This window comes from Lotus japonicus, chromosome 1, assembly GCF_012489685.1.
Source record: "Lotus japonicus ecotype B-129 chromosome 1, LjGifu_v1.2".
Taxonomy (NCBI): domain Eukaryota; kingdom Viridiplantae; phylum Streptophyta; class Magnoliopsida; order Fabales; family Fabaceae; genus Lotus; species Lotus japonicus.
In genome coordinates, this window is record NC_080041.1 from 119,716,735 (window position 1) to 119,732,783 (window position 16,049).

Genomic DNA, 16,049 nt, shown 5'->3' on the forward strand with positions numbered 1-16,049 from the left:
TAACAAAATTTAATTAAAATAGTCGCCGAGTTCTCCCTTTAACACCAATTGTAGATAGGAGCCGAATAGTCTCATGTGAGGCTGAAACTTTTAACCGCAGGGAACAGTAAATGCCTCAATCTAGATAATCAAAGTCTCGATAATTAGCTCGCGAGTCTTTCAGTTGAAAAACAACGTCGTGTGTCTATTTCACCGAACCTCTCTCCAAAAGGGCCGAAATCGTTACGCCTTTTGGATTTGACGGCGAACTTTAAATAATTAAATTGAACATAATATCAAAGGGTTTAAATTTGAATTTGAATTTTTGGTACATGAAAAAAAAAGGTTAAATATTGAAATTGTAAAAATAAAAGAAAGTATGAAGCCAAAAAAAAAACAAATTGAAATGATAAAAAGACGAGAAAAAAGAAAAAAGAAAACATCGTGGTAGAATCTCCGCGTCTTCTTCTTCAGAAGCAAAGTGAGCACAAACCAAACCCTAGCACAGATTCGAACCAAGAGCAATCAACTGAGCTTCGATCACTCGTTCTGAATTGTTTGATGAATCAATGGGTGCGAGTCGAAAGCTTCAGGGTGAGATAGATCGCGTTCTCAAGAAGGTTCAAGAAGGCGTTGAGGTCTTCGATAGTATCTGGAACAAGGTCCTTCGTTTTCTTCTTCTTCTTCTTCAATCATTCATTTTCCCATTTTTTCTTCAATTTTTCTGACCCAAGTTTTGGTGCGATAGGTTTACGATACGGACAATGCAAACCAGAAGGAGAAATTTGAGGCAGACCTCAAGAAGGAGATTAAGAAGCTCCAGAGGTATAGAGACCAAATCAAGACTTGGATTCAATCCAGTGAGATCAAGGATAAGAAGGTAGTATTTTTTTTTTTTTGAATTTTAATTTGCTTTCTGGGTATAGTAAATTTTCATTTTTTAAGTACTCTGGATATGAATTCTATTATAAGCTGTTGTTTTGAACTTAAATTAAGTTAATTGAAACACAGACTGTGGTAAAATGAGTTTTATCTTGAATCTTCCATTTCGCGTGAAATTTTGGTTGGTGAAATGATTTTTAGACTTAGCATTGGGGATTGTCGGCTAATGTGTTTCTGGAAAGTTAAATTATTTCTATCGATGTATGTTCTGGCAAGGCGATAGTAACGACAGTGTCTTATTGTCGTGTCTGATTTGTCAGTAATGCTGCTTGGGTTGATTTGTTTGATTGCGTGGTCTGTATTAGTAAAAATGTTGAATGTTGATTTCCGATCGTGGCTGTGAGATTGACGATGCTTTCTCTCCTTGACATAGGTTAGTGCCTCGTATGAGCAGGCTCTGGTGGATGCGCGGAAGCTAATTGAGCGAGAAATGGAAAGATTTAAGATCTGTGAGAAAGAAACTAAGACCAAAGCTTTCTCCAAAGAAGGCTTGGGTCAGCAGCCTAAGACCGTGAGTCTCGGACCAGGGGAACATTACCATTACTTTTCCTGTCAACTAACCACTTATTGGATTTTTCTTGATGTTCTATTGTAAAATTCGCATCAATCATGGGCTGAGAAATGTATTATCTAACTGATTTGTGACAGGATCCAAAAGAGAAAGCAAAATCAGAGTCAAGGGAATGGCTAAACAATGTGGTAAGGAATCATTCCTCTTGCATACTTTTTTCAATTTTGATTTGTTGTGTTCAGTATCGCTAGTAGTTGTTTGTAGATCATGCACCTTTGTGTGCACAGTGCTTGTCAGACAAATGGTTTGCTTTGTTTTCTTTGTATCTAATGTTTCTTGCAACACGATAAAATCTTTAGCGCAGGTTGAAAATGCTGTTTGTACTAGTCTGGTGCCTGCTTTCCTAGTTATTCTTGTTAGGCTGTCTCTTTGATAATTATTTTTTAAATGAGATTGTATTAATTTGAACATTGTACTTATTTCTCATCATTAACAATATGTTCTTATTGATATTGTTATTTTAAATATTTGATTAGGTTGGAGAGTTAGAATCTCAAATTGATAGCTTTGAAGCTGAGCTTGAAGGGCTTTCTGTCAAGAAAGGAAAGAACAGGCCACCCAGATTGGTATGAAGTAAAGGACATACATTTTATGGGAATGATGGTTGACGTTTCTCACAGCTATTGATATGTTTGTTTTAATTCTCAGACACATCTAGAGACATCAATTACTCGGCACAAGGCTCATATAAAGAAATGTGAATTCATTTTGAGGCTGCTAGACAATGATGAATTAAGTCCTGAGGAGGTTAATGATGTCAAAGATTTCTTGGACGACTATGTAGAGCGTAATCAGGTTTGTCTTTTACAAATCATTCTGCTTTGATAATTGGACAAAAGGAATTGTTAATGCATCGACCTGCCTTTTTTACATTCATTTTAGAGAGTTCTTGAAGGTGTGTTTGGCAGGGAAGGTAGAGGAAGAATATTTTTCATTTTTGGTTAAAACTTCCCTTATTTGAAAGTTTTCCAAAATGGGAGGAATAAAATGAGATTATCATGTAATCTTCCAATCACTCCTATATATTTTTATGAACATTTTTTAAGTTAATGCATCTACCTACCTTTTTACATTCATTCCTATTTACCTTCTTGCCCCAGACTTCAAGTGTAGGAAATCCAAAATAGTTTATTTTCCATAGTATTTCATCACACCTCTTTGGGGACTAACCCTATTATAAACTTTTTTCTAAGTCAATGAAAACCACGCCCTCCAATATCAATCCATTAACTTACAAAATGAATGTTAAAAGGCAGGTAGATGAATGTAAAATGAATGTAGATGCATCTACCTGCCTTTTTACATTCATTTCATCTCACCTCTCTAATCAGTTTTGTGTTTTTTTCCCTTCCACAGGAGGATTTTGACGAGTTCGATGACGTTGATGAACTATACAGTTCATTGCCTTTAGACAGGGTGGAGACTCTAGAAGATCTTGTTATGATTCCCCCTGGTCCTGTTAAGGTATTTGTTTCTTGCTTTGTGCAAACACAATAGCTCAGACACAAAAATACATGTCAATCAGATGTATATTCATGTTGTTGGATTGGCATATATCAATTAATTTTGGCATTTTTCCACTTTTTTCCCTCAACTTTAAATTGCACTGTCGAATTTCTAATGCTAATATAGTATGTCTTTGTAAAATTACTTTAATGAATGTTGTGGGTTCTACTCAAGGGAATGGCTAAACTAGCTAGGGTAGCACTGTACATCATACCCTCCCCAAACCCCACAAATGGTGGGAGCCTCGTACACTAGTAACCATCTGTTATTTTATTCATTTTATTTTGTATGTTTATGTTGGGCATGTTAATGTAAGGCGTGGGTTTTCATTGAATTCATTTATGGTAACACTAGAGAGGTTCAAAATCATTCTTTCTGTTAAAGAATTCGGAAACCTAAGATAAAAGAAGCATTGAAGAGAATGGGTAGTGCTAAAATATATGGATTGGATAATATACATATTGAGGAATGGAAGGGGCTAGGAGAAAAACACATAAGCTGAATTTCAAAGTAGTTTAACGAGATGATGAGGTTTAAGAGCAGCCTGACTAATACTCTTCATATGGCTTCTTCTTCCCTTATAGATTCTCCTTCCAATAATTATTAATAGTGTTCATTCTTGGCAAATTTGGGAATAAATACTCAACTTCTTCCAAGATCTGACTCGAGCACAATCTACACAGCTTTGGTTTAGCTCAAAACTGTCACCAAATTCTCCTTCTAAGCCTTTGAGTATTTGAAGTGCGTGAAAAAGATTGTAAACCCCCTCATTTCTATTGGTGACCACTGACCCGGTTGCTTATCGAGACCATTTGGATTTGATGGTCTCCCTGAGAAGTTAAGCTCTCTTGTGACCATTATGCATAATTATTTCGCACCTTGCACAATTCCAGAAGCCGAGGCAACGACGGTAGCTACATTTCTCGCTTGAAGCACACAAGGAAGAAGTAGCTTGATGATTCAGTCCTTTCCATTACTTTAAATTGTGAATCTTAAATCTTTCCATTGCCTCAATTTCACTTGGCTCCGCCATCTGATTCGCAAAGCCAACCTTTGTCTTGCTATACTTTAGCAGGCCCTGGCAGTGAATTCAAAGGGCCACAACGGTATTTGTTTCGGGTGGGTGTGATAGTTGGAGTTGTGAGGGTGGTGGCTGGTCCACTCAGCGTCATGTTGTGACTTCTGAGTACCATAGGCCCCAACACAGCAGCTGAGCTTCTCTGTATCCAGTCCATATTGACTGAAAGGTTCCTTTCAGTACACCCCACAGGCCACATCTACTGTAACAACTTGAGCACAGTAGCCCTCACTCACATCCCAGCTCTACACACTAGGACAAAGCATACGAAGCTGGACGTATTCTTTGTCAGAGTGATGGTTTCACACATTCCTTCTCTGTATCAAAGAGATATTTACGAAGGCTCTATGTCCCCTTTAGTTCATCACACTTACAACACAAACTCAATATGGTTTACAAATTTTCACTTGCTCTCCCACCTTGAGTCTGCAGGGGCTGTTATAGTATGATTAGTACTCGATTATTATGATGGATGCACTGTTTCCATTTTAATCACCTAGTTATTCAGTTTCAGCTTGTTAGACTTGTTGTAACACCATTCTGTTTCATTTTGTTGTAACTGTTAGTTGAGAGCAGTTATTTCTTGCTCTACCTTATGTATGAGCTACACTTGTACTCTGGCATTCAATGAATTCAGAAATCATTCTAGATAGTAGATACACACTCTTTCAATTCTCCATGTTTTCTCTTTCTCTACGTCTTTCACAGTACATATAATCATTCTTTACGGAATTCCTAAGTTATTATGTATTTTTTTTAGGTGGCACCTGTTCTTAGCTTGAAGACTACATTGACAGCATCAGCATCACAATCAGCGTCAGCATCTGCATCACAAACTTCTGTATGTATTTCTTGTTTCTATAACCTGAGAATAATTTTTTGGAGTCTGTTGTGGGAAATTAAATATAATGATGTTGTTTCAGATAGTTTCTTTGGGATTCTTGATTTTATGTAATTTATTTTACTCTGATTTGATGCTACTGTCTGAATCATTGCATAAATGAGGTTTAGTTCACCCTCTAATTGTACTTTGGTGGTTTGTAATATTGATATATATTAATTTCAATTGACTCTGATATGGGGATTCATTTGGTTTGCTCTCCAAGTAGTTGGGAGTTGAGATTTTATGTGTCAACTGCTTTTTGACTTTTTGTCAGTGGTTTAATTTCTAAGATGTTATAGCAAAGTAAATAACTTAAAGAACATGACATTGAAGATTTATATACCTATCATCTGAAGAAAAAGCTCGAAGTGGTTATTTTAACCCAATTTTGACTATATCAATCTTGTTGCACTTGATAACCCAATTTAAGCATTTGACATATCTAATTGTTCCTTTTTAAGAATGATAATTCTAAATGATGAAATCATGAATGGAATCTCACCAAGTGCATATGATGAATTACCATTTAACAGATTAGAATTTTAAGAGGAGAATACCTGCACTCTCATTAGATGCCATTTAAATAGATGAACATTATTGTTGAATTCCTTTCTAGAAAGCTATGATTTCTAACCATCAGGATGCATTTGTTCAGGAGCAAGCTGATGACGCAGCATCACAGGATAGCAATTCTGACATTGTTGCTAAAACTCCACCTCCTAAAAGTAGTGGGATTAGTTCTGCTCCATCAACTCCTGCGGGGAACCATACTACTCCTGTGTCTGTGAATGTTGCTGGTCAATTGCCCGGTGCACCAGCTGCTGCAGTCCTGTCTGGTTCAATTTCTGTTCGGAATATCTTGGAGAATGTTGCTGTTACCAATTCTTCACCTACTCACCAGTCTACCCCTACAAAGGAAGAAGAGATTAATAACTTCCCTAGCAGAAGACCATCTCCATCGCTTTCTGATGCAGCACTTGTGAGGGGCAGAAACAGCCTGTCAAATCCAGCAACTTCTGGCATCACTCTCGGTCCTGGAAGTATGGTTCCCAACAATGTGGCCCTTGGTTCAGTCCCTTCAGCCTCAGAAATAACTAAGAGGAATATATTGGGAGCTGATGATAGACTTGGGAGTAGTGGAATGGTGCAGCCTCTTGTGTCCCCGTTAAGTAATAGATTGATCTTGCCTCAGGTTGCTAAGGCTAATGATGGAATGTCAGCTGACTCTAGTACTGTTAATGAAGCTGCAGCTGTATCGGGGAGAGTTTTCTCCCCTTCTGTGGTTCCTGGCATGCAATGGAGACCTGGAAGTCCCTTTCAGAATCAGAACGATGCAGTAATTTTTTTGTTCTTTTGCTATTTAGTTGTCTATATGCTCATTTAGGTGATTTGTGAAACTTTGAAGTTATAACTTTTGGTTAGTTACCTCCTTAAAAAAATATGCATTATCTGTTCCTGTTTTAAATTGGAATTTGTTTTAGGACATCTGTATTGCTGTTTGTGCAGTTTCAAAGTAGGAAATAATTTTTTATTAAAAGAGTTTATAATTAGATTTTGTTAGGCTATTGGTTATTTTTTAATTAGTTACTACAACGCTATACAAGGATATCAGGTTTTTGGATCAAAATCAAAGCTAAAACTTGAACTCGTGTTTGGATATGTAATCTAGAATCTATAATTTTTTTCCCAGAAATTCAGTCGTAACCAATCATTATCATTTTGTTCTATTTATATATTTGTGTATGATGTCTTATTATACCTTAAATTAGATTTTTCACATCTAAGGCAAATGAAAGCCCACATTTGTTGATAGTTATAATAGGGTTCTATTGCTCTAGAACATATAGGGGAATCATATGATATGCAGATTTCCATATGACTAGAACTATACAATTTTCAAAAAATATACAATGATTGATTAGTTTATCATGATAGAAGGTTGGTGTTCAGTTCACATCTATTCTAACATACTCTGGATTAGAATTCCAAGCCATGTCATAAATTCTTTTCATTTAAAACCATTCATGCTTGATTTATTTGCTTTGCTGATCTTCCGGTACGAGATTTATGCTTTTGCTATGAATTTAGGCTTCAATATATCATGTAGGCAAATGCTGTTTGAATGCATTTACATGGAAAATAATTACATGGGATGGATAACTAAATTGGTTGGTTTGAATTCTCAGGCCACTACAAATAGTTCACTCAATATTTTTATTTCTAGGTTGAATGAAAGTATAATTTTGTGTAATTTCCTGTCTTTGTGTAATTATTACCATTGAAGGAACTTGGTCATTTTGAACTTCAGGGGCAGCTTCGTGCAAGAACTGAAATTGCTCCTGATCAGAGGGAAAAATTTCTGCAGAAGTTCCAGCAAGTGCAGCAACAAGGGCCTAGTACCCTTCTTAACATGCCTTCTCTTGTTGGAGGAAATCACAAGCAGTTTTCAGCCCAGCAGCAAAATCCACTTCTGCAGCAGGTAGTTTTTTTGTATATCAAATTTGGTTTCTCATTCCTTATTGGTTCTTTTACTTCTGTTGGAAGATTCAATGGGCCAAAATTATCTCTGCATCATTCTCTTAGTTTCTTCAAAATAAATATTATATAATTGTTCCCTCTGTTAAGGTCCCACATTAACTTCAGATATGGTTAAATAAGTCCTTATATAGGGTAGAACAATTCTCACCCTTGAGTTAGCTTTTCGGGTAGAGTTAGGTCTAACCCAATTTCTAAGATAGTATCATAGCCTATCCTAGATTTGTTGATTGGGCCTCTCATAAATGGGTCACCTGCAGATGTCTAACCCCAGACGCGGGGGGGGTGGGGGTGTTTAGGTCCCACATTGGCTAGGGAAATGGCTGAAATAATCCTTATAAAGGACAGAACAATCCTCGCCCTAAGCTTTTAGGGTAGAGTTAGGCCTAATCATATTTGTAAGAGTTCCAAACTATTAGTTTCTTATCATATTGGTTAGAAAATTAGTTTACATAGATGATTCTAGATTGTCTGGTTCTATTTTAGTGCCTTAAAAAAGAGATTTGCTGATGATTTTTCATTGGCTAGTATCTTTGAATTGTTTAGCTTAAATATGCAGCATTTCCTTCTAACATTACTATAGACCACATGATTTTTCCTCTGGTCTGTACTATAGATTGCCAATTGATAGTTTTGCAAGTAAAATAGGATGTCAACTTTTAGTTTTCTTTGCTTGTATAGGGAATTATGGGGAAAAATTTGAGGGAGAAAGCCTCTTTATAACCAGATATTTTTTCTGATTGTGGGTAAATTATGAAACTTATTTATAGTGATGGAAAAGTTGACCTTCTGTGCTTACTTTATCTGCAATAAAAATGACATGAAGAATTATCTGTGCTCAGAATGGAATGTTATGGATCATTCAAAATCACATAACATTTGATCATGTAGTTTCAAGTATAGTCTAAATATTTCAAGACACATACTTGCATCATTAATTGTGCTTATATGTGAGGATGATGTGAGTATCAGTATGTATTGTATCCCTCTTCACATGTTTAAAATTTTGTAAACATATTTTTCTTGAAGTATTTAGTTCTTTCCGTTTTTTGCATTCCATATATTTGCTTCTGTGTAAATTTACTTTATCTAATTAATAGCTGTTGAATGATAATAAACAGCTACTTCTATGCCTGATTTATTTCTACATCTGAAAAATATACTTTGCTTGATATGTACAGTTTAACACTCAAGGATCATCTGTTTCTTCTCAATCCGGTATGGTACTTGGAGTCCAGTCCCCGAGTCTCAGTAGTATTTCTCCTGCCTCAATACAGCAGCCACCCAATTCTGCTCATTCCCCATCCAGTCAACAGCCATTGATTCCGGGTGTTGCTAAAGATGCAGGTATGTTGTGTTACTTACATATATTTGATTTTCCTGTTTTAAGTTTGACTACTTTCTTTCATTCCTTTCTCGTTTTAATGAGGGAGTGGTTGGAGTAGTACGATTTTTGTAAAATTTTGGAGGCACCGGTGAGAAGGGTTGCTAACATGGTTCTCAGTCCTGTGAAGAGGGGCTGAGGGAGGCAAAATATGACATTGTTAGCGACCTCATGGTCAATGATATCCCAGAGCGCAATGGCGTCGGGTGATGCATATAGTTGGTCTTCAACATTGTTGTTATTGGTTCCAGATACTCAATACTTAAATTATTGGGCTGCTATTTTTTTGCAATCAATGCTCAAGACTTTTTAATTCTTTTTCTGAAGTTCCATTGTTATCCAAAATAGGGAAAGATTAGGTAAAAGAATGCCTCATAAATTTATAATAAGTGAAAACAAATAAAGATTCTGCATAAAAAATGTAGCTGTTTGTTCCTGTATTGTACTTATTGTTTCAGGAGTCTCTATTTTGTGAGCTTCCTTAATGAATAAATAAATACCTAAAATGCGAGTATAGATCACGAGATCGTAGTTTTCTACAAGGTCATTGAGGTCTAGTAAGTGAATCAGGAATAACATATCTAAATCTACCCAGTTGTGCTGTAAATCAAGTTTAAAAGTTACTGTAGTAATGACTGAATTGTTCGACATATGGATACATCTCTTAAAAGAATACAGTGATCTTTTTGGATTAAGAAACAATCAAGATTGTTGCTATTATGAAAGAGGATCTAATTTTTGTATTATGTAGATGTTGGCAATTCTAAGGTTGAGGAACAGCAGCAACATCAGAATTATGCTGATGAGTCAACAGCGGAATCTCCTTCTAGCAATGGGATTGGCAAGAATCTTGCAATTGAAGATGATTTGAAATCAGCATATGCTGTAGATTCACCTGTATGCTTACTAACCTGTATTCTTTTTATGTTCTTTAAAGTTTAAAGATCTATCTTACTCCAATTCAATAGAAGTGTATATCCTGTCATTCATTGATTTATATTTTGAATTTCGTACTTTGCTGTGCATGCAATGCATCATATACTTTGTTAATAATTCCTGTATCATAAGTTGGGAATTCGGTACGTTATCCACCCTAGTGTTTTGACAAGGTAGGTCAAATTAATGGACTAAACTGAATAGCTCTTTTAATCCTTACTAATCTTTTTGAGAAGGTAATATGATATAAATTTTGCAAACGTATTTAAAGGAAACATAGACATCATATGCATGAGATTAGGAGGAGATTTTCTCTTCTTTTGCTCCCTGTTTTGTTGTTAGAGGTGACCAATTTTATTATATCATTTGATTAGTAATTCAGATGGGAAAATCTGATGAGTGAAAATTTATAGGATTTTCCTGATTTGAAGATAGCAAAATATGCACTTGTAATTGTGTGTGTGCACACATGTCTGCATCTGCCTGTGTTGTGATTTTGAGGATGAACTGGGTTAGTTCTCTGTTTTTCTTGCTGCAGGCAGGAGTATCTGCCTCTCTTCCAGAATCTGCTCAAACTTCCAGAGATATAGATTTGTCTCCTGGACAACCATTACAATCCAATCAACCTACTGGTAACCTTGGTGTCATTGGAAGAAGAAATGGTGCTGAGCTTGGAGCCATCGGTGATAGTTTTAGTGGATCGAGTGTCAATTCTGGTGGAGTGCGTGATCAGCTATATAATTTACAAATGCTCGAGGCAGCACATCACAAAATTCCTCTAGCTAAAGACTCAGAACGTCCTAGGACTTATACTCCTGTATGCATTTCCAGTTAATTGATTCATCCTCAAGTTCATCGAATAGTATATCATATGGGCTTACATTGGTTTTTCTTTCCCTATATTTTGTGTTTATTCAGAGGCACCCAACAATTACACCTCCTACCTATCCTCAAATACAGGCACCTATAGTTAATAATCCTGCCTTTTGGGAGAAAGTGGGACAGGAACCATTCGGCACCGACACCTTGTTCTTCGCATTTTATTATCAACAGGTATCTGAACTTTCTGTCTGATTAATATTATTGTGTTGATAAGTCTTGTGGGTTGAATATCCTTTTTTTCCCCGGCAGAACACATACCAACAATATTTGGCTGCAAGGGAGCTAAAGAAGCAGTCTTGGAGATACCACCGAAAGTATCATACATGGTTTCAGCGACATGAAGAACCCAAAGTTGCTACCGATGAATTTGAGGAGGGAACATATGTGTACTTTGATTTTCATATTGCAAATGATGACCTGCAACATGGATGGTATGTTGAGTATACATTTATCTCTAATGCCCCAAACTGTTTCTGTTGACGTCCGTCAACAGAAATAGTTAGGGGCATCGTTATTTGTGGTCATAGCGTATATATGAAAAATCCCACTTACATTTTGATGTTCTGTTTGCCCTTTTATTTCTTCTGACTTCTGTACCTTGATGTGGTTATTCAGGTGTCAAAGAATCAAGACTGGATTCACTTTTGAGTATAATTATCTTGAAGATGAGCTTGTTGTATAGATGATAACATCTATAGTAGCAATGTGTCTTCTTTTGTTATTATGTTCCGTTGTCTTGTGCACATTTAGTTTCAATGAATATTTTCCTATTAGACTGATAAGATAATTATTTTATCTTCCTATCAAATGTAATATACCAAACTTAAAAGATGAAAAAAGTCATTAATTTAATTTTGTTTAGTTAGTACTTATCAGTTTTACATAGACGTTACACATTTAATATTTTTTGTTTGTTTTACGCTACCCTACCCTAAGGATTGTTTAAATGACAAATCCAAATTTGGTTTTCAATTAAACTTCATCCCATTTCGTAACAATGGCTAACCATTTACTTAATATGGTTTAGTTATGTTTGAGAAACGAAGATATCTCATATAATAATTTATTTAAGGATAAGAATTAGCTATATTTTGATTAAAAATGACATCGAGAGAAATATATTTATTAGATTTATTGCACTTGCGATTAAAAGAAAAGGATTTAATTGCTATTTGACCTTTTTAAATTTCATACTTGTGCCATTTTGGTTAGTGTCCGAAGTTCTGATTTTTCTTGATGTTTTTATTAGGTCTTTGTGTTAGTCTCCTCTATCAGCTCTTTTCGAATGATATTTAGTTTTTTCTTGATATTTAAATAACCTATAACACATTTATACTCGTTAATCCTAAATCACCGTGATAATTTATGTGCGCTTGGAGTCTGAAGAGCTTATTATCTACATATAAACTGTTTTGAGCGGTTTAATAAACTGTTTAAAATAGCTTATGAAGAAAACTTTATGCCTAGAAGTTTTTAAGTCATCCTCTTTAAGTTGCAACCTCCAAAAATGTCCATTTAACGGATATTTGTCGAACTCTATAGGTCAATAAAGATTGTCTTTGCATTAAAGTCCTCCATGTTGACCATAACTAACATTTGATCATCTTCATAAGTTTGTATCCCTCCAACCGTATGGTTCTTGATTAGGATTTCCATTCTCATCGGTGACCCTAAGGGAGTGACTGCCTTGCTGCTTTAGTTGTGTTGTAGCACAAGAGAGGAGGCGTAAGTTGTTGAAAATGGATGATGTTGAATATGAGTGTTTTTTCATTTCAAAAACATAATAAACACGGATTTTTTTATATCGCCTTTCTTTTTAATCAAATGGTGATTCTCCCGTCCAACCAAACATCACTCAAGTTAATCGGTTTAGCCACCAAGTTGTATCGGTTCTAATTGATCGTCTTGCATATCCAATCCTATGAGAGCCTCAAACCAGGTGCGCGATTCCTTGTCAGACCGGCCGATCTGAGCTGATTTTTAAAACATTAAGTCTATCAGCCTATGTACATGTCTTGAATTCCCGTTAGATCTCAAAATTACGTGTATCCATAAACTACGACATGAAGCTTCTCCGCTTTGGCGTGTGTGCGCAACTTGCATTAAAGATTACGATTTTTTTTTTGAAATCAAGATGTACGGAAATGGGATTAGGATTATTTCATGTATTTTTTTCTTTTTTTCACATATGGAATTTTTGTGTTTATCTCTCTCATCATGAACATCCACATGATCCCATTTATTTATTTAATACATATAAAGAGAGTTATAAACACAAAAACTTCAACATAAAAAAAATTCCACACAAATATACCAAAATGTTAAAAATTTGTTTGACACACAATGTTAATTGAGATTGAGAACTAACCACACCAAACATACTTAGTAGATAGCTAAACTTTTTAAGCATTCATTTAGTTGAATGTTTGATTTATTGACATTGGCATGAAGAATAATATGATAGAAGAAATATACATATTTAATGTGGTCTCAGAGTCTTAAGAATATTAGTCTCATGAATACCGGCCGCGGTATAAAAGGTAAAGAAAAAAAATGTTATGGAGTTTTATTTTACTTTGTACGGTGGCGCGTCCAAGTCTGCGCACATACGACAGGCACCGACAGAAGTAAAGAGTTGCAGACGCGAAGCTTACATCAACATTCCACTTCACGACAACACAATCTCTCATCAAATCAGATCTTCAAATCTTAACTCTGATCTTACAAGGCTCTGTTCCTCTTTTACTCTTTTATGTTCCTGGGAACCATAGTACATACTACATAACTTTACTTCACCAAGACTTTACTTTTATTTTCTTTTTTTTTGAACGATACTTTTATTTTCAAGTCAGGGTTTTTTAGTGAGAATACTTTCAGTTCAGTTACTTTGGAATATAAGCAGCACCCAAAAAAGATTATGCTGATTTATTTGTGAATGGCTTAAATGTACTTTTGGTCCCCCACTTATACTCTTTGTGCAAAAATGGTCCCTAGACTTTAAAAATTACAGTTTTGATCCCACACGTTTACCTCCGTTAGCACTTTTGGTTTTTCGTCACCTTTCTGTCAAAAATCTAACGGTTTCTGGAATTTCCAGAAATATTCATCAACTTCTTCATCATATTCATCATGTTCTTCACCAATATCATCACCCTCACTAAACCATCCCCAGAAACATGAAATTCTCACCCTTAATTTCTTATTTCTAAACACAACACCAGAATCAAACCTTAATATTAAAAATTGACGCAACACCAATAAATAACAATTGTAAATGTTGAGAAACCTTAATATTAAATAAAATTTAAAGAACAACAGAGCCAAACACGCAATGAGAAAACCCAATTGCTTATTGAGCAAATAGAACCAACACTTTCTCCAAAACTATAGTGTTGGAAGTAATCAAAATGTAGATGGAAATGCAATGAGATTAAAGCCAGTAGCTTTAAGAAGAACACAATCACAAAATCAAAGCATGAGAAGAAGGAGAAATGAATGTTTGAAAAATAAACACTAGCAGAGAGTGTTTGATAAAAAGAAACCCAAAAATTGAAACGCAGATCTGGCAGTGGAAGACGGAAAGGAGCGAACTTGGTGTCGTTTTCATTGACACCGTCATGGAAAGAGAGTCGGAGCAGAGAAGAAATCGAGAAGGAAGAGAAGGTGCCCAACCTGGTTGGAGGTAGAAGAAGAGAAGAGACCGAGAAGGCGCATCCATGGTTGGGGGTTCTCGCTTTGCAGATGCTGTCGTGGTGGTGCATCCACAGTTAGGGTTTCTCTGGCGAAGATAGACTCCGATTTGAGAAGGCTCACGGTAGAATCACTCTAGTTCGTCTTCACCGTTTGCAATTATGACAAGATCCATGTACAAAGCTCGCGTCTTTCTCTATTTGAGCCTCTTGGGTGAAACAAAGTTTGTGTCTTTCTTTAAATTTTTATAGTTTTGTGGGATTGATTTTTTCCTTGTGGGTTTCTAATTCTAATTTTCTATGCAGATTGAATTTGAGAGTCATAGGTTCTTCTCTTAAATGACCTGTTATTACTGCTAATTGGGTTTTGTTGTCTTCCTATCTAGTGAACATTTGGGTTTGGGTACGTTTCTGGGGATGATTTAGTGTGGGTGATGATGTTGGAGATGAACATGATGAAGAAATGGATGAATATTTCTAGAAATTCCAGAAACTGTTAGATTTTGGACGGAAAACTAAAAGTGTAAACTGAGGTAAATGTGTGGGACTAAAATTGTAATTTTTAAATTTTAGGGACCATTTTCGCACAAACTGTATAAGTGGGGGACCAAAAATGCAGTTAAGCCATTTGTGAATTAAACATTTCACTTTAATTTTGGTTAATAATTACTGGACTTTTATTTAATGAAGTGTATAAATCAGTAAATGGGTCATTCTTCATGTAAAAATATTTTCCATATGCATATACCTATTCAGCTTGCAACTTTTGATTGTACTATTTTAGTGTCATTTTATATTTATTTTACCTTTTCATAAATTTTAGAAGTATTAAGATAGAATTGAATGTAAGTTCAAAAAAAAAAAGATAGAATTGAATGAGATGTATCTCTTTGTTTCTTTAGCTAGCAATAATGTATTAGATTTAGAGTCTTTATGAATATTAAACATTTTTATTATCATTAAATATATTAAAAATAAGTATGTTAACATAAATTGTAACTTTGACATTTTTTTAATATAAAAATAGTATAACGGAGAGAAAACACCACTAAACTACCCGACAAAGCGCCAATAGCATGCTGGGGAGGTATGGAGAGAATCACTCCTGAGTAGGAGCATCAAAAGATCTCTTCGAAGAGAATTGCCCACCAACTGAAATTTTACTGGCACTAGAGGGATTCGAACCCTCGACCTATGACGTGTAACTTGTCACATTGTATTTAATTATTTATGTTTTTTTATAAGCATTTAATTATTTATATATTTTCTCGTTGAGTAAAAAATTGTTTTAGTTAAAAAAGTATGGTTATAAATACTTTCATGCGTGTTCAATAAAAGTGTGATAATGTTAATTCAAAACTCATTTTAAAATTACACATTTGTATTGTATTTAAAATCTTATATCTTCTTAGGTCACGTTTGAGAAAACAACTTAATCAAAAGCTTATTCATTAAACGTTTATCGTATAAAAGCTTATGTGATAAAACCCTTAAATTGAATAAATTATTTGCGTTTGGGTGCGCACATTGAGAATAACTTATACAAAATAGAAGCGTTTGGACATAATTTACATAAACACTTATCGGTAGTTGAAATTAAAAAATTAAAACTAAAAACAAAAGAACTATAAGAATTGAAACAATATTCAAACCATATAATTTTT

General features: G+C 35.1%; 1 protein-coding gene across 2 annotated transcripts; it reads left to right on the forward strand.

Annotated features, from left to right (window-relative positions):
* The first annotated feature begins 399 nt into the window (after nucleotides 1-399).
* On the forward strand, nucleotides 400-11,564 carry LOC130729852 (uncharacterized). Of its 2 annotated transcripts, none has more exons than XM_057581694.1 (16): nucleotides 400-641; nucleotides 728-859; nucleotides 1,295-1,432; nucleotides 1,570-1,620; nucleotides 1,969-2,058; nucleotides 2,141-2,287; nucleotides 2,849-2,956; nucleotides 4,837-4,917; nucleotides 5,615-6,295; nucleotides 7,268-7,438; nucleotides 8,676-8,841; nucleotides 9,630-9,775; nucleotides 10,353-10,631; nucleotides 10,733-10,867; nucleotides 10,946-11,127; nucleotides 11,312-11,564. In XM_057581694.1, exons 1-16 carry the CDS (start codon nucleotides 549-551, stop codon nucleotides 11,376-11,378), a joined length of 2,667 nt encoding a protein of 888 aa, XP_057437677.1. In that variant the 5' UTR covers nucleotides 400-548; the 3' UTR covers nucleotides 11,379-11,564. The 2 variants fall into 2 exon arrangements, with proteins under 2 accessions (XP_057437677.1, XP_057437678.1); XM_057581695.1 differs by having other exon boundaries at nucleotides 10,775-10,867.
* Nucleotides 11,565-16,049: the final 4,485 nt, after the last annotated feature.